Below are 25,048 nucleotides of genomic sequence, written 5' to 3'. Positions count from 1 at the left end.
TGGGGATTGTTATAGGCCTATTTAAACTTGTGTCCTTGAGATTAGAGATAGAAAATCTGTAAGTGCAGTTTGCTGTTATGTTACTTATATGTTTGAGATGAAATGCCATTTCCATATTATGTGTAGATGTGATGATCAGTGGTTACATAATTGGCAATCCATAACCATCAGCCTTTATCTGAAGCAAAAATGGTCAACATGCACCTATCCCCAGTGCTAATAGGAATTACCAGGTCTCTTGCCAGACTTAATGCATGCTGAAAGGACAGTCTGTGGTAACTGTAACTCCTGTTCTTTTTTTCTTCATCATTCAGTACAAAGATAAATGGATGAGAACCAGAAGCAATGCAAACAGGTTCAAAGCATTTGCTTTGCTGATATTTTTTTTTCTGTTGAAACCAATTTAAAGATGGAGATGGCTCTCAGCACAAGAGACATGGCACTTTCGATATTACTTTAATTTAGATGTGGTATAACACAAACTGAACACAAAGTTCAGACTTCATATTCAATCATGACTGGGCTGCTATTGACATCAAAACACTACCTTATGATAAAGGTGCACTCACCTAAATCTCATCTGTGTACATTTCCATCCTTTCTTTATTGCCTTTCTTGTCCTTTTTCAAAGATGGTGGAGTTTCTAGAGCTTTCTACTTCAATACTAGTCTCTTATCTCAATAAATTATATTTCTTCTGTAGTTTAGGAAAGGTTTTGGCCAAGCTATTACACAGTCTTCAAAACTCTTCTCCTCCAACATCTGAAGTAGGGACATGCAGCTAATTGCAGCCACATAAATATCAATGAGCTAGACAGAAGTTGGTTATAAAGAAATAACTGCTAAACACTCCAGGGTAATAAGCTTCCATGCAGATCAAGCTGTGGTGCATGACAGAGCCTAAACAGAAGGGTTTATCAAGAAAGAATTGACTCCTGAGTCCAACTCTCAAGTATAGATTACCTGTTAAAGAGGCAGCATTCAAGATCCCTCACGGACATCACTCTGTGAAATGGATTTGATCTAAACATAGAAACATATAGATCTTGCATTCTGTGGATTTCTTATGACACCAAAGCTTAACAGCCATTACTGAGACCTTTTCCACATGCACAGCTCATCACAGATTTTCCCCAGTGGTCAAACCCCATGTCTTGGAAACATTTTCTCTGAAATCATTCTGCATTCCTCCTTTCCCCTGTCATTTTGGGTTATTCTCCCTCTTGTCTGTTCAGTTGCATTTATTCTCCATGCTACTGCTGAAATTGTGTTATACCTGATGATGGTAGGATGTCATACGTGATGTAGAAGAACCCTCTCCCTTTTTTTGCTGCTGCACAGGCACTCTAGTGTTACTGTGCAGTTACATTTTGAAGCGGCAATTCAAAAATGTCTCAGCCTCCATTTCTATTATGGAGAACTACTAACCCAAAATGGAAACCAAAACAACCCTTGGAGCAAACACCATTATCTGGAAGAACAGAAACATATAGTCCATTCACTTGCACACACAAAAATCCACATTTTTCTGGCCAAATTTGATGTGCAGCAATGCATTATCATTACTGCAACAGTCTCTGATTACATGCAGCAATTACTTCTAGTACTCTTTTTAATTGCCCTAGCATCATAAGCATTGTATTGCTGAAGCAATCACCCCCTGCTTCAAAATGTTCTCTGCCCTAATGTTACAATGCTAGTTCAATATGAAATTGACAAAGCTGATCCAGTTGACCATCCCAGTTTTTATGTTACATTGCTAGTTTGATATGACAAAGAGAAACCATTTTTTAAAATCCTTTTGAAAACGGAGGAAAGATGGAGAAAATGCGGAAACAAAGATTGGGCAATTACACAAGGCATGGATAAGGGCCAGGTGTTTGAACAAAATGTAAGTCCCCTGCTCCCCAAACACACAGCCCACTGAAGCAGGTAGTTAGGAACAGAAACACTTCTTCAACACCACCACTTGATAGTTTGCCCCACAAAGGCCAGATCAGAGCTGCAACAATAGTTCCTTGTCAAGCCATGTTTTCTGTGAATAGGCTTTGCCTGTTTTCTGATAAATAGGCAGACATTAGAATTTCTATTATAATGGTTATTTTTTTGGAATTTAATTATTCCCCAAGTTTAAAGTGACCAGATCTGCCCCTGTCCATTCCTGTCCCATTGTTGCTTGAGAAAGTCAACAGTTTCCTGGCCAAGGGCACCCATTCAGAGAGTTCAAGATTCTGAGGCAATATTTGGATATGGCTCTAGATATTTTTGATTGATAAGAAAAGTGGAAGAAAAAGGCCAATTTTAGACCTTTAGAGACTTCAATAAAGGTTGTAAAGTTTCAAAGTTCAGAGAGGTATCTTCACATGATTTTCCACTCTTGTGCCAAGGAATGTGGTTTCCATCCTAGACCTCAAGAATGCCTGTTTTCACATTTCACCTCAAGAATGCCTATTTTTACATTTCACATACATCACACCAGTAGGAAGTATCTCAGATTCCAGTGTGGGGGATTCTTGTTATGAATATGTGGTTGTACATTTTGGGCTTGCTATACTCCTAGGGCTTTTGCATCTTCTGACCACAGTGCACCATTCTTCAAGAAAGGTTACATATGACTCTTTCCCCACCATATTTCTTTTAGATCTCCCATTTGCATCCCGACTAAACAACAAATTAAGGGTAGCATTGGTAAGATTGAGTTGCTATATTAAAATGTTTTATGTATTTTATTTTTTCTAGCATTGTATGATATAAAGAGATTTTTTAATTTGAGATTCTGATCTTACCAAACATATTGCTGTAGAAAGGGATCCATGTCTACAACAGACAGGAACAGTCCCAAATAATTATCCTGGTACATGTGTGCAGCTCTGCATGTACAGATGCCAGCTACATGTGACAGGCCTGACATAGGGACCAATTTGGTTAAGCATAGCACCACATCCCAAATATTTAAAGATTTAAAAAGCTTGCAAACTAAGCCTGCTTTCTGCAAGATCAGAGACATTCCAAATATATATTGCATATTTTAAAAGAAACTGATGAAACTGGCTACTCCAGGGTTTCATATAGTTTTACTTGGCTTTATAGAGTACTGTAGCACACAACATGAGATTACACAGGAAGTAAAACCATGCCTGCAATTATAGAAAGAACTGGAAAAGGAAAACTACAGATTAAAAATGGGACTAATCTGGAGATTCTCTTAATACATCTGCAAGCACAGCTGTTGGTATCCTGAAACAAAGAGCCTTTAAATACCTTTAAGTCCTCCCTGCAAATGATGCCCATACAGTTCGCAAGCATCAGCCCATTCATGTGACTGTCTCCTTGGGAAAGATGTTCCAAAACTCAAGCTTTGGATTGATGGTGTAACCATTATATTTCTAGTGAAATTGCAGCATCAGAGACTAAAGAATCACACAGCAGAAATAGACAGGATGCTGAAGAAAGATCTGCAATATCATGTAGTTGCTCAGCCATTCAATCTAAATGCTATCTACTACGGAAATGAGAAAGGTTGTCAAAGACATCCTGTTTGTTTAAAGATATGAATACATCTTTCAAGAAAGAAAAAAAATCTTTTTGACATTTCAGCTGTCATTGCTATTTACTGTGTGCATTTATGTGTGTATAAAAATCTTCATTCTTGTGCAGCAATTTGTGAGTTACCCCATCAAAGAAAAGACAGTGTGCTCACTTGATGGGAGCTGTGATAGCTGCAATTTGTGCCCCTTAGTTCTCTTCAATTTCTTTTACAGACACATTACCTGGGACATGCTATTCATATCACTGTGAATATGTATATATTAGTTTAAACCAGAGTAGGGAAGAAATCTATTTCAGATACATAACCAGAGAGGCCCAGAGAGGCCACAATATCATCTTCTGTTTCCCACCTCACAGGGTGCTTGTTGTGAGGGGGGAAGGAAAAGGAGATTGTAAGGTCCTTTGAGTCTCCTACAGGAGAGAAAGAGGGGATATAAATCCAAACTCTTCTCTTCTTCTATTTCCCGCCATTGCTATTAGAAATTATGCCTATAAATAACAAGCAAAAATATGGTTGTTTTGGCCTTGGGCCTTCCCTCCACACTTTCTTTCCCGTGGGCAGGGGACAGCCTGCCATGCAGTTAGCTTGCAATAGCTATCCTGGCTAGGGAACAGTAGTTAGTCACATAGGTGAGTTAGCTTCTCACCATTTCAATGAAATGTGCAGGGGATAAAACAGCACCATTTTGTTCTATAACCTTCCTTTTTGTGTGAATTCATACCAAAAAACAAAACAAAACAGTGTTCTACCCCTATACCATGTTCCAGATTTTGTAACCTGAATCATTATGCGAATAATGCATAATTGCTTGTTCTACATAAGCTTTACTTATAGGAAAGGATAAGAGGCTATGTTGGGCATCCAGTCATCACTCTGAAGTGCTAAATTCTTGAAAAACCCACAGGGCCTATGGTTGCCAACTCCATTGTGGAAAATACCTGAAGGATTTAGGGTATTGCCTGGAGTGGGCACTCAGTGGAGCTATGAAGCTGTATGGTCTGCTCTCCCAAGCTGCCATTTTCTCCAGGGCAACTGATCTCTGTAAACTGGAGATCAATTGTAACTGTGGGGAAAATCCAGGCCTCACCTTTAGTTTGGTAACTCGAATTGTGGCTCCTTTCACCTCTTCAGTTTCACTCGGAACTGCCGTTATAAATGTCATATGTCTGTCTTCACAGCTAGAAGGAGGCAGTGCAAACAAGGGATAGCTGCAGTGGAGATGGCACAGGTGCAGTGCAGCCATGCCACATACTAAGAGCCATACAGTAGATTTGCTTTCATTTTTAGCATAACACAGGAACATAAGAACATAAGAACTAGCCTGCTGGATCAGACCAGAGTCCATCTAGTCCAGCACTCTGCTACTCGCAGTGGCCCACCAGGTGCCTTTTGAAGCTCACATGCAGGATGTGAAAGCAATGGCCTTCTGCTGCTGCTGCTCCTGAGCACCTGGTCTGCTAAGACATTTGCAATCTGAGATCAAGGAGGATCAAGCTTGGTAGCCAGAGATCGAATTCTCCTCCATAAATCTGTCCAAGCCCTTTTTAAAGCTATCCAGGTTAGTGGCCATCACCACCTCCTGTGGCAGCATATTCCAAACACCAATCACACGTTGCATGAAGAAGTGTTTCAGTTGGTTTGTTTTGTTTAATAAAATGTATCATATAAGAAGTGTGGAAGCATTTGCTGTTACCACTTTGTTAAAGACTTCCGAAGAACCTGAAAGCTTGCACATTGACTAGTGAGATTTGGTAGGTCATAATAAAATTTTTGCTTTTGAATTTGTAGACCAAGACCACTTCCTAGATTTTTAATCCATCATCAATACATCATATCTTCACAATTTATTAACAATGGTTTCAATTTATTCATTTCAACAATATGAGGAATTTCAGGGAGAAGGAAAGCATTGGTAAAAGCAACTTTATTTAAAGTTTCTGTAACAGAAAGGGAGACCTGCTGTGCTTCAAGGAGGAGGAACTGAATATATACAACAAACTATTCTCTGACCTTGCAAGGTTAGTCTAGATGTATGCGAGAAAGAAGCTCTGCCTTTATTCATCACTATTAACAATGGCTGAGTTATTTATAGGATTATTCAGATTACTGTTTTTACTGTCAAACCTGTAAGTGATTGAAAGGTTTTAGGTAGGAACTGGAGGTACGCAGAATGGAATAATATGGAAATTTCTCCCAGAAAACGTAAGCAGGACCTTTAAGTAATTCAAGGGCAGGTTCAGAAGCAGAGTATAAACAAGGCTATGGTGCCCAGCTAGAAAAAAAAACACTTTATTTTCAGATGATCCAATTTAGAGGATGTCATCTTGTGAAAGCTGTATGCTGAAGACCCTCATTATTGATTTGGCAGCATGGACATTTACAATGAATGCATTTTTACAGAGAGGTATATAAAATAAACGATCAGTGACTCCTTAAGAACATAACTAAAATGTGAAATGAGATACTCATTTGCTTGATCTATGTGCTTTGCACTCTAATGTTCTTCATGTCTCTTAGTAGTACTGGTCTGTACGTTAAAGCCAAACGTTCCATGTATCTGAAGTAATCACTCACTTGAAATCCATGAAGTGCTTCTTCCTGTACATTGCACAAAGAGAATGATTATTAACTGAGGGAAAAAATGATTTCACACCATCAAACTAATATTTTCTAGCTTTTCCCAAAGGCAACTCATTTCATTTTGTCCCCCACTGGCCCTTAGTCTGTCATGTTACAATGGAAACAGAACACTGCACATTGCAAGAAAAGTGAGAAACTTGGCACACTTATTTCTAGACACCTTTTTCCAATTATACATTTGGTAACAGAATGAGTATTTCAGAATGAATATGTTTCTTAGGTCTATTAATATACATCACTGGAAAGCCTTAAATGAATATAAAGTAAGTGACAATTTGTCAGTGGAAGTTGAAAACAACTTTTTTGCAGTCTTGATGTTTCATTGTATCTCTTGCATGTCACAAAATATTTTGTTTTGAATAAAATGATCCTTCATGTTAAGTAAAGATTAGTGGTAGCTGTTTTGACCGATAGTTTGTAATTTTTATTACATATAGCAGACAAGTTTCACCTATATTATTCTGCCAGGCTAAAACAAAAAACCCTACGTGTTTGAATTCCTTCCACTGTTGGTGCAGTTAAGACTTGAATTTTGTTTTATTTTGCAGAAGGGTGTCCCCAGGTTTATTCTGAGTTTGAGAAGTACCAAAAAAACAGGATGGATGAAACTGAAGTAAGAGTACAACTCCACACCTTTTGGGTATAGAATCGGTTGCAAATTTTTTTGCAAAAGAAAAACCAAATATTGTTCCAAATATACATTTATCTAGTTGATAAGAATTGGACTTGTCCAGTTGCCTATTGAACTACTTTGAGCTCTAGGTGGCCTGTATAAAATGCCAAAAAGATGGGAAAGCTTTACAGCTTTGATGAGAAAGATATGTACAAAACTGCTTACTGGCCATTTTGATGTTAAGTTTGTATGCTAATTACCTAATGAAATCTGACAATTATTGGATTATTGTGAATTATTGTACTGCATATGAAGCTATGAAAACATACATTGTGTTAGAACAACAGGGACCACAGTTACCCCACTAAATAATAGACCTCTTTTGTATGTTTATTAATTTGGAGTTGTAATCCAGTTTGTTCTTCCTGGGAAGATGGCAGCGATCCCCATGCAGGGGATAGCAAGAAGAGATAAAGTAAAAGGAAGCCTAGCTCTTAGATTCAGGATATTAGATTTCAATGTCATCAGTCATTATTTAACTATTTGAGATTTGTATTTTATAAAGCGTAATGACCAGTTAATCTTCCATTTATTTGAGTGAATGGCATTTAATTGTCATGATACAGAAAAGAGAGATCTATATGGAGAAGCAAGAATCCATGTGTGATGGACTGCAAAGAAATGTGTGTTGTTAAAAGTGCAGGTCAGTCTAAAGGAAAATATTGTTTACTTTCAAAGTGAGGCATAAAGGCTTAGGAACAGGAAAAGCCACCTGATTGGTTGTGGCATCCTGCACTCTGATTGGACTGATGGCTAGATGATGCAGAGGGAGAGGAGGTTAACTCCATGACAGAACAATCTTAGAGGCTTTTGGTCTTTAGAGTTCCTGGTGTTAAGAGCTACTGTGCCTGAACTGAGTTTTAAAGCATAACATCTCTGAGGGGAGTAGTACAGTCAAATTGGGTGACTGGTTCTACTAATGTCAGTGTGTGAGCTGTGGTGAAAACAATTATACACAAAGGCCCCTTCCGCACATGCAGAACAATGCACTTTCAAGCCACTTTCACAATTGTTTGCAATTGGATTTTGCTAGTCCGTACAGCTGTAAAGTGCACTGAAAGTGGATTGAATAATATTGGCACAGAAATGGAAATCAGCTAACATACCACCAATAGAAGAATGGAAGATAAAAGTGCAAGAATTATACATGTTAGATTTCTGAAGTGTCTCAGTCCATGAAGGGTAAAGGTGGGGAAATCTGATAAGCCAGGTCAGTGAGTCATTTCCCTGCCTGAAGAGTTAAGGAGATATGGGGGTCTGTCACACCATGCATCAAAACAATCCAGATGAACAGCTGTTTTAGAATTGACTTCATTAAATTGGCTAATGCTAATGAAGAAGGGCATGCACATACACATCTGGAGCTACAAATGGCCATGCATGACTACCAGCGCAATCCAGAACTGAGGCAGACATGGATGGCACTACTTAAATGCCACTCCGCCCACTCCACAGGGCTTTCCTGTAGCATAGGAAGCCTGGGAAAAAATTAAAATCCCAAAACATTCAACTACCCCATAGGGGAGAACAGAGATATGCTGCGAAAATCGTGGCATATATCTACCAGTGTACAGGGGCCCAGAGAGGTCTGGGGGCCGACTAAGGTTGTCCCTGCCCTCCAGAATGCCCCCTAAATGCTGGCATAGCTGTAGCAGCATGCAAGCTCCAGTGTGAGGCCAGGCATTGTAGTGGGGCACTGTGAGGCACTGCAGCAGGTGGGCACCAGAGGATTTGCCCCTCCAGAGGTGTAAGTGCTCCAAAGATAGCATTTACACCAGCAGAAACCTGCGCTGAATCCAGAGGCTGATTCCCACCCCCACCCCCGGATTGCACTGTAAGGCCTTTAACTTTAAAACATTTCTGTTTTAATGATATATTACTGTTTTAATGATATATTATTCAGGCATAGCACATCTTTCAATTAAGGAACTGGACCTGGCAGTAATTTTCCACTGTTTGAAGGCACTTCTGTCAATGAAATGGAAATTTCTTACTTTCCACCCCCCAGAGCAGTCCATTGACCTTTCAGAAATGCTTTTTGGTTAATGTCGGGGGGGGGGGGGAGGCAACAGGAACTACGTAAAAGTGTGAACTGGGAGTTCGTAGTCAAAGTGGCAAGTTGATGAAAGTTACCTGGTGGTGGAAAATTACCACTAGTTTCAACTCAACACTTTTCATTATGAGGCTGCAATTTACTCCAGAGGAAATTCAACAGGAATGGGAACATACAAACAAGCTCTGCTGGATCAAACAAGCGGTCCATCAAGTGCAGCTTGTTGTGTCACACAGTTGGCCCATCAGTTATTCTAGATGGTCAATAGCAAGGTATAAAGGCTGAGGCCTTCCCCTGATGTTGACTCCAGCACACTGGTATTCAGTGGTTTATTGTCTCCGAATGTGGAGATTTTCTTTAATCACCACTGATAGACCTGCCAACCATGAATCTTTAAACACCTTTTGAAACCATCTATGCCAGTGGCAATCATTACATCCTCTGGCAACAAATACCACATTTTAATCACTTCATCAGAAAAAAGATATATACTTTTCTGTATGTTCTGAATCTATTACCCATCAACTTCATTGAATGCTCCTGAGTTCTAGTATTTTGGGAGAGGGGGATACAATTCTCTTGGTCTGCTCTCTCTACCCCATGCATAATTTTATGGATTTCTATAATTTATCCCCCCTCCTTTAGTCGCTTTTTTTCTGAACTGAAAAATCCCAGACTCTTTCCTCATAGGAGCCTTTCCGCATAGGAAAAAGTGCTACAGCCCCTTAATCATCTTGGTTGCCCTGTACTTTCCCCAGCTCTGAAATACCCTTTTAGACATACAGTGAGCAGAACTGCACAACACATGAGGCCACAGCACTGAGCTGCACAAGGTACTATAATACTGGCTGTCTTATTTGCAATCCCTTATAATCCCCAGCATCTTCAGCACACTGGGTTGATATTTTCATTGAAATATCTAAGGTCTTTCCCTCTCTCTGTCTCAGCAAGTTCACACTCCATTAGCATGTACTCAAACCTGGGATTTTTTTTTTGTTCCAATATGCATTGCCTTGTACTTACCTGAACTGAACTTCATTTGCCATATTGTTCCCTACTCATTCAATTTGTGGAGATGGTCTTTACAGTCAGCCTCAGTTTTTATCATAATGAATAATTTTGTGTTATCTGCAAACTTAGCCACTATACTACTCACCTCCTACTTCATTTCTGAACAAATTAAATACTGCTCTTTGGGCAACCTCACGGAGAGAACTGTCTATTCTTAGTCTTTACTTCCTGTCATTTAACCAAATTTAAATCCATACGAGGACTAGCCCCTTATTCCATGACTGCAAAGGTTACCCAGTAGTCTTCAGTGAAGTACTTTGTCAAAAGCCTTTTAAATGTCCAAGTATATAATATCTACTGGGTCACCATTATCTACTTGCTTATTGACTTTCTCAAACTCCAAAAGTTGGTGAGACAGGACTTCTCATTGCAGAAGCCATGCTGATTTTTCCTCAACTAGCTTTGTCCCCCTATGAGCCTAATGATTCTACTTTGATTCTAGGTTCCACTAATTTATTGGGGACAGACATTAGCTAACTGGCCTGTAATTTCCTAATTTCCCTCTGGCCCTGTTTTAAAAAAACTGCTGTAACATTTGTTGTTCTCCACTCTTCTAGTACAGTGACAGAAATCTGTTGCAGATTCTACTGACAAGCTACATTCTGGTTAGCAGATTAACAATCTCACTTAGTCCCTTGGGGTATGCCATCAGGACCCAGAGACTTCTTGGTTTTTAATACCCCCAACAGAGCAAGAATTTCAACTCTCACGATCTCAATTTAACTCAAGTAGAGTGTTATGGAATATATTTCTTAGCTCTGACAGTTGAAGTCTGGTTATTAATCTAAAATACTTTGACAGAGGACATCAATTAAAAACTTCCTTTTTCCTCACAAACATTTATTTTCCTCTTTTGTATAATAAAATCAGTCCTACTGTTCCATTTAAATTTGTTCACTGCAATTTTAATGAGAGTTTTATCATTTTTGACCTATAAGTTGGCCTGTGTGTCTTAAGATCCACTTAATTTTGATGTCCTGTCATCAGATGTTAACATTCATTTTATTAGGAGGAAGCATAGCTCTTGTCCGTTGTCACCTACTATATAATGAGGATTATAGGTCTGTCATACTGTTTTAAAATTAATGTCAAGTATTTTAAATTAATAGTATACTTGGTGACACACATTATACAAAATGGCTGTTATGGACAGACAGCAGTTAATCTCATGCTTCAATTATTAATCTGATATTTCTTTCTTTTAAATATTTTCCAAGCCAGTAGTTTATATAAAAATAATCCTTGACTCTAAAGTTATGGGTGTCAAACATTCCTTATCAAGTTTAATATTCAGAATGCTCCAAGCCACCCCTTTCTTCAGATACAGAAAGCCAGCTTGGAATTTCAGTGTGCACATTCTTCTTAAAGGTTAAGGCTATATCTTGGAAACTACCCTGAGCCCCTAAGGGGAAGAGCAACATACAAATTAAATAAATAATGCAAACAAACAAACAAAATAAAATATCAATCTTACAACAATAGGAACAATGGGAATTAGGAAGAACAGTCTGATCACCTGACAAAGATATAGCCTCTCTCTTCGTTTACCAAATATTCAGTACTGAATTAGAAATATCTTCCAGTCTAGCAACAGTCTCAGTAATGAAATTCTGTCCTGATTTTTCTTCTTTGAGCTGGTATAGCGAAGTAACTAAAATACTAAGTTGTGGCTCAAAAATTCTACCCCCACTAACTTTGAATTTTGTGTTTATCATCAAGTCATTGCTTCAGGTTAGCCACTATCTCAGGGCTGCATCTGCAACTATGGTCATACTGATATACTTTACCAGATTATTGTAAGGATAAGAAGTATGAACAATAGGCATTATACAGGGTCGAGGGAGGGGGTCCTCTGGGAACAAAGTGACATGAAGTGTGGAAGCCATCAGAAACACAGAGGAAGCAGAAATTCCTTTCCCTTCTGCAAGTTCCTGCACTGCTAGGGAAGATCTCATACAGGAGGGAAGGGTGTTATTCTTTGTGTTTTCCTGAAGCTGCATCCCATTTATCATTTAAAATAAAACACATGTATCATTGAATCAAATATAATATCCACATTTTTCAATTTTTTGTTTGCAGTAGTGGTCAGCCAGATGTCATTGAAATTCAGCAACATGGCATCTTATTGAATCTCCATCAAGATTTGGTACTTAGCAATAACTGCATAATCAGAAGAGGCTTCAGGATCTATCCTGAGTTCCCAATGGAATAAAATTAGTAAGAAACTACTTTATATTACCAATGCACTTTTTTCTCCAGAGGAAAATAGTTTCATTACCATTTGCAAAGAACACAGATGTTCATTTTTAGCTTGATTTTCTTAGTAGCATTATAAATTTTAAAAATATTTGCTACTGATCTTCCCAGAGCACTGATTTCAACACTTAGCTTTATTCTATTATTGAAAATGAAAGATAGAATTTTTAGAAATTACTTTCAGAAAAATTTGGAGATCCTGGTTCTGTGTATGCTGAAGGATTTCTTGCTGTAGATGCTTGAACACAGATATGCACATATATATCTGATAGTCGGAGCCAAGGAAAATGCAAATGGCAATGTAATGGCAGATATCATTCCAGTCCATATAATTCCAGAAGCACTGCATTAGCCACTGCTGGCAAATCTAGAAAAAAGTTCCAAAATATAACCTATTAATGAATTATTCTCAAATATCCTTCACAACATAATTGATTTCTGATGATTTTTCAAAGTCTCATTTATTCTATCAGCTGTCATCACTAGCAACAAAAAAAGGAACAGAACAGTCTCAGCTTAGACAAATCCCATTTAGTGAAACTACCAATTCCAGGCTGTATTTAGGTAGCTCATGTTGGATTCACTCTGAGTTATGTTATTTCTCTCACAGCTGCATAACAGTGTTTCCCCTCTGCTATAGACACATGTGCTTGATAGAGTAAAACAAGCCCTGTTCCACACGGGTCAAAAATACACTGCACAAAAATACACAGTTTGCATGGCTGCCGCCTCTGCAACGAGACAGCGCCATGCTTCGTTCCCCCGCCACCCGGCAGGGAAACATTGTTTGTGAAACTCACTCGGTGAGTGAGTTTTTTCACAAACTCCATTTTGCACCTGGTGCTGTGCAAATGGCACTTGGTGGGAGGTAGCACTTACCGGAGCCTCCATTTTGTTTTTCAACTTACCTTCTCTCCCCATACAGTTCCGTGGGGATGAAGGGACATGCCTCCTGGCCTCTAACCCCCAAGGCATTGCCATGGGCATGGAGGGGTGTCCCCTCATCCCTGCAGAGCTGTGCAGGTGAGGGAAAGGTAAGTTTAAAAACAAAACGGAGGTGCCTCGGTGGGCTGTGGCTGCTCCAGAGCTGCCCGCATGGAAGCATGCGAACGATCCCGGGGCTCCACCAGCATCATGTATGCCAGTGTGCAGCTGCTTCACCAGCCCGTGGAGAACATGCCAAAGTTAAACTTACTGTAACTGTTATTCATCTATTGTCTTCTCAGCAGGCAAGAATGGGACTGTGCAGGCGCAGGCCGCCCATGGAAAACTGACCAGAAGGCTTCTCAAAGCTTCAGAGCACTTGGAGTGCTACCCTACTCCCATCCAGAGTAGAAAGTGGGCAGATTTCACTCCCAAACAGTCATGTGACTATGGTGGGGACACCACTCCTCCTTCAGTTCTCCCTTCGATGCCATAGAAGAAAAACAAGAAGGCAAATAACAGCCCACAGCAGGAAAAGCATGGACAAATGCATGCCTGCACAAAAGACATTTGATGAACAACAGTTACAGGTAAGTGAAACTTTGTTTTCATCATATCTTCATTGCAGCTCAGCATAAGAAAGCAGGACACCTCCCCTTACTATGGAGGTGGTGTGGGCTTCTCAACGAAACAATGACTGTAACAATGCTGTCCAACAGCTGAATCTCTCCTGGAGTCCATATCAATGGAGTAATGCCAGAGAAATGTGGATGGATCCAACCAGGTTGCCACCTTACAAATGTTGTGAAGGCTTAAATTTCCTAAGGAACCAGTTTTTTAAACATCTCCTAGTCAACCTGACATGGGGAGCTAGAGAAGTGGAAGTCATGAATCTCAGTAGCTTTTGTATGCATATGGCCTTCTACAATCAGTAGAGAAAAAAGTGACTAATGACTGAATGGTCTTGAACCATGGAAGCAGTAAATATACTTTTTTGTGAAATGGCAACCAAAACTGCCCCAATAAACTCTATGGTCTGCACAGGGTCTAAATGGGCCTTTTCTGAGTTGACTACCAAACACAGGATAGTTAAAGTTTGGAAGGTGAAAGCCAGATCAACTGGTAGAAAGAAGAGGCAAGCAGCCAATCATGTAGGTAAGGATAAACGGCACCACCTTTTGACATTAAGAAGGCAACTACAGCTACAAGGAATCCTTGAGGTCTAGGACCACACAGCAAATGTCCCCAGACAATAAAGGGGGGGGGGGTGTTTGAAAGGGAAATCATCCTTTTGGTGTGTTCAAATACTAATTAAGATGTCTGAAATCCAGGATAGATCTCTTCCCACCATCCTTCTTATCAACAATAAAATATCTGGAAGAACGTTCCTTTTCAGAAAAGGGTGGAGTGAACTGATTAATGACACCTTTCTGGAGCAGCATCAAAATCTCAGCTGCAAGCAGGGGTAAAGAGCACTTGAAAAGAGAAGGTGGAGAAGGTGGAGAAGGAGGGAGAGATTTAAAGTGCAAATGATAGCCAAACTTTATTATTGAAAGGACCCAGTGGTCTTGGGTGTTCATGAACCACCGGTCATGGGACGACAGCAACCTGTTAAGAAATCTGTATTGTGACACATGTAGTCATGCCACTTGCTTTCGTCTGTATAGTGTGCCCCTGGGGACTGACCCTGTCTCCTGCCTCTGTTGAGAATGACTCCCTTGTTGTTGGGGAATGGATCGGGATGGGAATTGGGAGTGTGGATGATGATACGACTTAGCACAGACACTCTGAAATGCCCAGGGCTTCACCATTCGAATCAATTGCTTGGTATAGAGCTTAACAATGTCTGTTGAAGAGACAGAAACAAAATCACTGACACTGGAGAAAGCTTGGAGGTGTCATCAGTTTCAACATCGGAATCAAAAGGAAGACTACTGTCTGGATCCTGATGGAGATGCGGTGAATTGACAACAAGACTGTTTGATGGATGACTTAGCAGGAAGATGAGAAGGGACTCTGGGAAGAGACATATCCAAATGAGAGAATGGGGGCATATACATCCCCAAACAGCATGCACAGGAGATCTGACAAGGGTGAGAGTATAACCCTGCTGCTGACAGGAGGAATAATGCATGAACATAAAATACTGGCCTTGATTGGAAGGAAGCAGGGGAATCTCAAAGACATCCTCTTGTGAGGAAGGAGAAAAGTGTCTGTTAAACATCAATGAAGGCATTCTCAGACAACAGAAGATCTCTGGACTACAAGGGACAGTAGTCCATGAGAAGAGAGAGGGAGTGGGAGCTTCAACGTTGAGCAGCTCCTGAACTCCGATCACGATTGTGATCTCCGATCACAATTCTCCAGTCCAGTGGAGAATTCAATGGACAACATCAAGTAGATGGATTCGATGGAAACCAGCTTGGTACTGAAAAACAGATCATGATCACAGTCAACAGGAAGCCTCCAAGTAATGAACTGGACAACCTGGGTTGGGACACATTAGCAAAAAGCCTCAGTGTCATGGAGATGATGGTGATTGACACTGAGAGGAAACTTCTGCTGGATAAACTGGGGAATCTGCTGGATAAACTGGGGAATCAGCGACGAACCTTGTCGTCAAAGAGACAATGGCTTCGACTGAGAGGTACTTTTAACTTTCTTTTTGACCTTCTTAATTGAGAGTTTCAAAGTAGTGCTTTTGGTCACCAAAGCCAAGCCAGGAGCCGATTCAGACGGAACTATAGGAACTGAAGTGACCAAAAGCATATGAGCCCTTTTTGAAGATTTTGCCATGGGACAGACTTTTCAACAGTGTGGCAGTAAGTCTTGAAGTCCACTTATGTCTAGTGTTTGGTGTAAAAAAGTGGCAGGATGGGCACATGGCGGAAACATGACTCTCTCTAGGACACAAAAGTCATTTCTCATGCTCATCTTGAGCCATGTTCATTCCACATTTGGAACATTTTTTGAATAGCGCCATTTCTATGAAGAATACTTCTGAGGTAAAAGTTGAAGCACTATCCTTTCTCCACAATGGCAAAGACAGACGTGAGATAGGAATGCTCTCCTCAACTCTGACACGTGACTGTGCTTCTATTAAAGGATTAGCTTTGATAAAAGTCAACTGAAAAGAAAAGCTGTTATGGAGGCACAAATGTTTCTTCTTAACAGTTTTCAAAATTACCATTTGTATGTATTTAATGTGCTTTAATTTAAGAGGTGTTCTACACTTTTGTAATAAATGGTAGGTTTTTCCTGTCAAAATATATAGGCATTAAACGGATTTTGGAAAACTCCTATTTTTATAACTATTCCTTTTTTTGCTAAATCAATCTGTTTAAACTCCACTGTAACCATATTTTAATTTAACTATGCATTATGAATTTTCTGTTAATCAGCCTCTAAGTCTTTACAAAACTGAATCAGCCAAAAGCACTGGATTTTTAATCCCTTGGCTTTAGAATGAATGCTTTATAAGCATTAATATTTCTTTTTTACATTTAAGGTTTTTTCCCCCAAACAAATTAATGTTATATATGTGTTTGGTTAAGATAACCAAGCTGTGACAAAGGGAGGATAATCAACACCTTCTCCTTCTTTCTGCATTCTCTACGTTCTATAAAAAGTCACTCCGAGGGACCAGGTGGCTCTCAAGAACAACATGAAAGATGGTGTACGAGGCTGCATTGTATAGAAGGGTATCAGTGGAGATTCCTCTTCCCCTCAAATGCAATAGCAAAGGGCATTTTCTCCACTTCTAGCTGCAACCTCCCTTGTTTGTGTACAATTCCCAACATCCTCTGATCTTCAGCAACTTCTTTTCATGAAGTGCAACAGGCTGTAGAAAGAAGAGATGGCCAGCAAATATCCTTGCCATGAGTAGAGTTTTGGTCACAGGAATCTGGGCCCAACACATAGTTAGGGAGGTTCAACAGCAAAACTAGCACCTGAATGTTAACAAACTGAGGAATAACAGCTGGCTTTTAAGGAATACAACCAATTGTATGGAGGTTTACTCAAAAGCAGAAACATGTGTCTGATAATGTATACATAGTCATAAAAAACACAATAAGATCATGGCATCCAGACCTTTTGAAACCCCTACCCCACAATTATTCCAGCAGCCACAATAATTATCTTCTCTCATGTCCCACTGACATACTCAACAATTAATATTATTATGAAGGCAATGGGAACGTCTCAAAACTCATTTGCAGAGTTCCCTGCTAAGCCTTCACTAGCAGCAAATATAACAAATTAATAGTCCATTTCTGCCCATAAAACTATTCTCTCACGTCCTTTTGACAAGTAAGCCTTCATTCTGAATTGTCTAGCACAACTGGAACAGGTACATTATGAAGTTTGTAATTTAAACAGCAGCAGCTATACATATTGCTCATTGTGCTTGCTGAAGCCAATTGAAAAACTAGTTCTATTGTTTTAGTGTTGCTTTAAAAAACACACACATGAATTTTATTGAAAAAGGCAAACAATAAATTAGTATGGAAAGCCATCATAAAAGGAATGTTACAAAGAAGACATCACCTGTGATGGAGCAAGGCCAGACATATGGAAAGCAGAAAAGACAAGGGGCAATTCAGCCTTCAGCAGCATCTCAATGTAGTGTGCGCTGCAAAAATAGACTGGATGAATGCCAGATGCTGCTGTGTCAACAGGCAGGTGAATCTGACAAAATGAAGCAATAATATAGAATATTAGCCAACTTTTGAAAGAATATGATGCATACTCTCAGCGTAAATTCAAATATAGAACAACGCTATAACAACAGTACGCACATACTAGGGGTACATTAGTGAATATTAGATCCCAAGCATGGTTTGTGAGTATCAAGAACAACAATAGACTCTCCATGCCAGCTGTAGCCTCCAATCAAATCCCACACCATTCCTGAGGACTGGCTTTGGGGGGGGGCGGGGGGGGGAGGGTCAGGAAGCTATAAGCAGAGATGATAAAATTATGTACTGTGAGTACACCTCAATCTGTATTCGTCAAAATCGTGCACAATATTTGGTGCCAACTTTACTTGTTCGGAGAAAGGCAGTAGAGGAGTAAGCCACGCAGAAGCAGAAAACAGCAAACCATCTCTGCCCCCAGCCTTGCCTGGAACAACCCATGGATGGGATAGGCATGAGTCAATTGCAGCTTGATGGCATGAACTTCTTTTCTTCTTTTCAGTGCTGAGGAAATCCTAGATCAGGATTTAGTTTTTATTATGCATTTATTTTGAATATTTATATGCTGCTTGCCTATTTGTACACAAGGCTTATAATGGATAGTTGTCGTTTTTTAAACCCTTCAAATCTGTAATTTAAAGGGCAAAAAATTGGACTGGGACAACCCTAAGATGTTCCTTCTCATCTCTGAGACATGAATGGAGGACAGGGAAGATGAAACATGGAAAACATCTGTTGAAGTTTTGGTATGCTGACATGTCATAAGTGGGAAATGATACTGGCTGTATTGTTGATATGTATAAGTAAACTTTTGTGACACTATTCTCTAATATATAATCAAATTTAGCTTTAACAAAAGAATATGATAGGATATTACAAATAATTTACACAAGGTATTTAATTACATGAACTTTCATGTCAAATGAATTTTCTCGTAGCTAAGGAAAGTTTGAAATGCTAAACTATTCAGGTCACAGTTTGAACTAACACTACAAACCAATTTAATTTTTTTTTCCTGTACAGCATTGCTATTTTGTGTCTTTTAATGATTTTAACATAAAACAAAGCTAATAATCTAAAGAATTAGCTAGCCCAGAGCAATAATAATAAAAAGGCCATTCGATAGTTCTCACTACCTACACACAGAATTTAACACTACTAATAAAGTACATTTTATTGTTCAATTTAAAATTCAATAATACTACCATTGCCATCAGTCTGTTTCCACCCTCTGCCCGCTGACTATCAGATAGCTATTTGAGTAAATGTCAAACCTGTATTTTTCTGGAAGAAATTCTACAGGGCAAATATTCAGTCCGAAAACATTTAAGTGAATGATTCTTTTAAGCAAAGCTTCTGTATTAATAAAATTCATTTAAAATGTTCAAAGTAATCTTGTCAAGATGAAACATCTTTTGAAGTCTTACAGAACTATGTAGTCGTGGCATCCAAAGGAATGCAGAGACTAGAAGATGAGAGAACTGTCGAAGAAATGTTAATGTTTTATCCTTGTTTCCCATCATTATTAGAAAGACTGAAGATGCAAACCAGTCATAGCTCACATATCCTCCCTGAAGACTGCCTGTACAAACAAGTTAAGAAAATTCAATGACTAAAGAAAAGACTGGAAGTCAGAAAGTCAGAGTATAATAAAAAAATCATCATCCCAATCCAGAAACCCTTCCTTGGTATTTGAACAATGAGTTTTTAGGGGCTCTCCCCTAGTTTGAATGATGTGGTTTTTGTATTGGGCTGTGTTGGTGAACGTTGATTATTCATCCCTGTTCTCTGTAGCTGTTTTTATTTTGTAGTTTGATACTATGAGTTTTAGCTTATTATTTGCTGTCAACCTTGGTGACTGCTTCCATCATACAAGGAATTATGAATACTTTAATGGATATAATAAGTATGTGACCACATACAAGTTCTCCTATCAGTTCACTGGCGAAAGCAAAAGTTTTGTACAGAATGTTTCTCTCCTTTCCACACTGGGATGAAGCCACTATAAGTGGGAAAGTTCCACATAACATATCCTTCCCTATCTGGACTGGGTACAAAAGTTTCAGAGAAATCAACCTTTACAGTAAATAATACGTTATGCTATTCTTATATTTATTATACAAATATGTTCCTTTTTAGTTAATATGCATAGAAATTCTAAATTCAAGAAAACAAACAGCTACTGACAATTACGATGACTCAATACTTGGCCAAGAAAAGGATACGAAGTGATGACTTTACAGGTGTTTGTTGTTGTTTTAAAAAAATTTCACATTGCATTAACACTTGGCATAGATCATTTTCAGCATTCTCTCTCAGAAGGTTCAGACGTCTGCCATAACTAAAAAAAAAGACAACTTTAAATAGAAATAAAATATGTTTTTGTTTTTTAAAATGTTAATACAGATGTTCACAAGTGTGGTCTATAATCCAACACTTCATTAACTTTTTTCAAGTACAGTAATACTAACATTTTATGTAAAACAGTGACCTGGTTCCAAAGAGCTGCTCTGGCTCATGCTAGAAATCTGGGTTATCTCTAACGGCATTTTTTACTTTTTTTTTCTTTGAATAGCCCAGAAATCCATGTAACAAATGGCTTTAAAAGCTCCTCTCAATTTTTAAATTAATTTGCCATGTAGCATAGAGATGCTGCTGTTTTAAAAGAAACAAGTCACAAAAGCCCACTGGGATCGCAGTTCTTTCGATCCTAGCCTGTAAAACATTTCAACAGAACAATACTATGTATGTATGTATGTATGTATGTATGTATGTACGTACATATGTATAATCATTACCCATACACAGCTAGCAGTAGTTTACATCCAGACCAGCGTTTCTATGAGTGAAGGATTTTTACTCATGGAATGTGACTTTTTTGACTCCTCCTCCCAAATATTATTCCTGAGGGGCAGGGGGCATTTCAGGCTACAGCTCTGCCAACAGAAAACATTCTGCCCACAAAAACAATGCTCTAGATCAGTGATGGCGAACCTTTTTGAGACCGAGTGCCCAAATTGCAACCCAAACCCCACTTATTTATTGCAAAGTGCCAACCCGGCAATTTAACCTGAATGCTGAGGTTTTAGTTTAGAAAAAAACGGTTGACTCTCTCTTCCTCCGCCCCATCCGCTTGAGCAGGGACAAGCCTGCTGTAGGATCCAGCAAGTCCCACGCGCACCGCTCTGTGCCTCTCTAGCATCTCTGCCCCCCCTGTGCCCCCCCGGGCAGTAGCTACCCGGAGCACAGGCACCAGGCCCACCAGCCGAGTCCTCCCTGCTCACCGCAGTGCACACACGTTGTGCTCAATGGCCCAGGCCAGCTTAGATGGATGTGTGTGCGTGTGTGTGTGGGGTTGATTTTTCACCCCCACATGACGAACTCTATGTGTGCGTGCCCACAGAGGGGGCTCCGAGTGCCACCTTTGGCACCCATGCCATAGGTTCGCCATCACTGCTCTAGATTCAAGTCAATGGATCTACAGTTACATCACGGTATATGGGCAAAGCCAATATGCAGTGTAAACAAGACACAATTGCCTTTTTGGCCTCTAGATACCATTTATTGAATAGTGTCCATGCACGTGCTGTCCAGATCTAATTTTAAGGTCCTTCCAATGTCACATTCAGCAACTACTCGTATATCAAGGAAAGTGACAACTGGAATGGAAAATGTGTCTTAGACTGAACCATTGAGCACATACATTTCCCCAAATAAATTGTCAAAACTCATATGAACAGGCCCACAATTATAATGTGCATCAGTTTGTGCCACTACTTTTTTCAGGGAGACTTCTTCCAAGAAAACAACATGAATAGAAGCTGCCATCAAGAACAGCCATAACTTTCCAGGGATATCCAATATCCATATTTGCATTATCCTCATGCTGTGGAAATAAATGGACACATTTCACAAATTCCTACAGTTCACAAGAAACTATAATTATTCATATCACTCAAGCTTGTATTAAAGCAAGTTGATAGCACAGGTATGGTAGATTACCACAGAAAAAAACTAACTCTAAAGCCCATTTCTGAAGTATGATGCAATTTGTTTTCTGTATCTCCTGCTTTAAAATATGCACTACAACATTTGGGGATGGAATCCATTTCATTCTTCATGTCCTCTTTGTGTATATCTGGATATACAAATGAAACTCAAGTATTACTCTTAAACTTTTAAAAGCACAATTTTTAAGTCCTTCAGGTTGTAAGAATGATCCTTGAGTTCATTATTACAGAAAGTATTTTAAAATGTTACTGTAGAGTTTGAGTATGTTCTTCTAAAGGTTTTCTGTAAATACATTTTTTTTGCTCTGCCTCTGTTTTATTCTCCTGTGCATAGGTAAGTCATTGAAATTATTAACCATGTTGAATTGATGGCTTAAAATCATTAAAGTCATTCTAATGAAATAAAATATATTTTAGAGGTTTAGAAGGAAAACATATTGACAGCTCTAATGAATGGAACATCATTGTTCGAAACAAGTTAGTCCTCTACATGATTAATGTGAAATATTGGCAACAGACTATAGCATGGGAGTAACAATGGAGATAGCAAAATCACTGATGGGAGCATCTGAATAGAGTGGCTGCCAGTGTTGAAAAATACTAGAGTCAAGACAGTGTCTAACCAGCTCCACACAAACACAGGATGACCATAGACAAAAGAAACAAAGGCCAGGATACTTCTATTCAGATGCTCCCACCAGTGACCTTGCTATCTCCATTGTTACTCCCATGCTATAGTCTTCATTGTTACTCATACTTCTATTCAGATGCCCTCAACTATTGACCTGGTTGCCTTCTTTGTTACTCACAGACAATGTTTCTCCACCCACCCTGGACACTCCAACAGATATATATACTCCACTTGCTTTCCCAGCATCAGATCCTCTGAAGATGCCAGCCACAGATGCAGGCGAAACGTCAGGAGAGAATGCTGCTAGAACACGGCCATACAGCCCGGAAACCACACAGCACCCAAGCTTGGTACTATTATCATCATCATTCATCTCACTAGACAGTTTGAGGTGTTTGATTTACACTGGGTGATTCTACTTTAGTTAACGACTATTTTTAAAATACAGATATATCATTCATACTGCACATTATGAAAAGCTGTTACAGATAGTTGGGCAGCCCAATCCAGCTGGGAGGGGCTGAAGATTCCCAGAGAGTGGCGCAGGGCCACCCAACATGTTTGCCCTCTCTGCCAGTGTAGGAGCACTCCTGCTGGTAGAGGGAGCAGAGGCACTGGCAGCTGGCTGCCCTTCAGTTCTACGGAGGCAAAACCTGGAAGTCCGGACAGCTGCAGAACAATGCCAGTGTCTGCTTGGATGCCAGCACGAGGTGGGCAGGGGCATTCCTGGGGGTGGAGCTTTCATGATAGTTGGCTTCCTCCAGCATTCCAGCCCGGTAACACTGGCCCCGGTCCTGCAGACTTGTTCTGCACAACCGTGCGGAATGAGACTGTTTGTCCTATGGGGCAATTAGAACAGCGGCCTTTGCTCACCCGCCCCATCTGGATTGCACTGTAATACTATTCCTGAGCTACATCCAAAGGTACTTCTGCTCATTCTGGAATGGTGGTCAGTGGTTCTTCAGTGTTTGGATACATTGGTGCAATTCAGGAAAGACACATAAAAAAGGATATAGCTATGAATGCTTTGCTTAATATAGCCTTCTCTACTGAATTTGCAAATAGGTTTACTCACTAAAGGAAGATTAAAAAATATTTTGCAGAGGCAGGTATTACAGTAGCTTTCTGGACGGGGATGGCAGGAGCCAGCTTGCCGCCGCGGCACCCATCTGAGTCACTGAGCCCTGCCCTCCCCGGCCTCCCTGCAGGGGGAGAGAGGAGAAAAAATAATGAATAATTTTTAATAATAAAATAGTGACTAATTTTTTTTGCAAAAAAATCAATGCAAAAAAAGCTCTCCAGGCCACTCCCTGGTTGGTTGCAATCACGGAGTGGGCACCGGGTTCCCAGGGGTTGGAGAAAGACAGGTTTTGGTGCGCACAGTGTGCACCAAGGAACCCCTGGGCACTTGCCACCCACTTTCTTCACCCATCGGTGAGCTACAAAATGGAGAATGCAAAAATGAATGGGGGATCGGGCGAGCCGGCCATGCCCTGGGTGCCATTTTCACCAGGTACACCTCTGGGTAGTTGTGATGATTAAAAAGGAGGAGAGGAGAATAATGTCTACAGGTTTGGTCCCCATTGTGGTGGGGTATAAGTGAAATAAATAAATAATAAATATAGCTGAAGATGGGAAGAAGATAAAAGGTAAGTTGCTGAATTGCTGAGAAGGACAGAATGAGGACGGAAAAGAAGAGAGGATATGTGGATTGCCAGGAGAAGGGAAAGAGGAAATAGCGCAGGGAGTGGGAGACATGGGAAACTGCCATGCCACCCCACAAGTCCTTGAGAGTATGCTACCACATAAATGGGCCTTACCCAGTGGCTGGAGCAACACAATTGGGCCATGATTGTTTTAGGTAGCAACTGTGGAGGGCAGGTATAGTTGAAGACATATGGGTAGACAAAGGTAGGTTGGCTGTTGGGTTGGTAGGAGAGAAGGAAGCAAGAAAGGGGAGAGACTATGGGTACTTTCAGGAAAGGGAAAGAGGAAATAGTGGGAGAGGAGGAAATGAGATGCATCCCACAAATCATTGCAGGTTCCCATCTGTAGGTTTATAATCCTCTAGTAAAATATTTTGATGATGCATACCTGATAGTCATCTTAATGCCAAGCTGCTGTACAGATGTAGGGCTTTTAGTTGTCACATTTGTATCAGCTAAAAACAAAAGAAGAAAGAGGATGAATGTGTGCTTGTAATATAATGATGGCTTTAATTGAAACAGAAGTAATCTTTTTTCACCTTTTAATCTACATTTCTAAGCATTTGGCTGCTTTGAAATACTACACATCATCTCCATGAACGAAAAACAAATGAATCAAAACAAACAAACAAAGGTCAAAGGAAGAAGTCAGTCTATTTTTCAAGAGAAGGCTACCTTTCAGATCGCTTCTTGGACAAGCTTTAGGAACAGAAGATGTCCAGAATAGTTTCAAGGCGACTGTTCAAGGAACTAAGATACTTTAGGATTTGTGACAATCTCGCCCCCAAACTATTTCAACAAGAGGACAGCGATCAAACTAGTATTTGTTTGAATCATT

The 25,048-nt window shown here is 39.8% G+C and overlaps 1 protein-coding gene across 8 annotated transcripts in view; it reads right to left on the bottom strand.

The window, feature by feature from the left end:
* Positions 1 to 5,456: 5,456 nt before the first annotated feature.
* Positions 5,457 to 25,048, bottom strand: part of TBC1D32 (TBC1 domain family member 32) — an 88,474-nt gene continuing 68,882 nt past the window's right edge. For 3 of the 8 annotated variants that reach the window (XM_048492058.1, XM_048492041.1, XM_048492049.1), the window contains exons 30-35: positions 24,599 to 24,665; positions 20,089 to 20,204; positions 19,291 to 19,445; positions 17,715 to 17,855; positions 12,421 to 12,609; positions 5,457 to 6,147 (exon numbers count right to left, since the gene is read on the bottom strand). In XM_048492058.1, the coding sequence (XP_048348015.1) occupies positions 6,028 to 6,147; positions 12,421 to 12,609; positions 17,715 to 17,855; positions 19,291 to 19,445; positions 20,089 to 20,204; positions 24,599 to 24,665 (788 nt within the window). In that variant the 3' untranslated portion in view covers positions 5,457 to 6,027. Of the gene's footprint in view, positions 6,148 to 12,420; positions 12,610 to 17,714; positions 17,856 to 19,290; positions 19,446 to 20,050; positions 20,205 to 23,665; positions 23,707 to 24,598; positions 24,666 to 25,048 lie in introns of those variants that run through there. The other 5 variants (XM_048492069.1, XR_007244112.1, XM_048492078.1 and 2 more) reach the window with 5 other exon arrangements.

The sequence above is a fragment of the Sphaerodactylus townsendi genome, linkage group LG01 (genome assembly GCF_021028975.2).
Source record: "Sphaerodactylus townsendi isolate TG3544 linkage group LG01, MPM_Stown_v2.3, whole genome shotgun sequence".
Classification (NCBI taxonomy): Eukaryota; Metazoa; Chordata; class Lepidosauria; order Squamata; family Sphaerodactylidae; genus Sphaerodactylus; species Sphaerodactylus townsendi.
The sequence above is the reverse complement of the archived record's forward strand: the minus strand, read 5'-3'. Positions and strand labels throughout refer to the sequence as shown.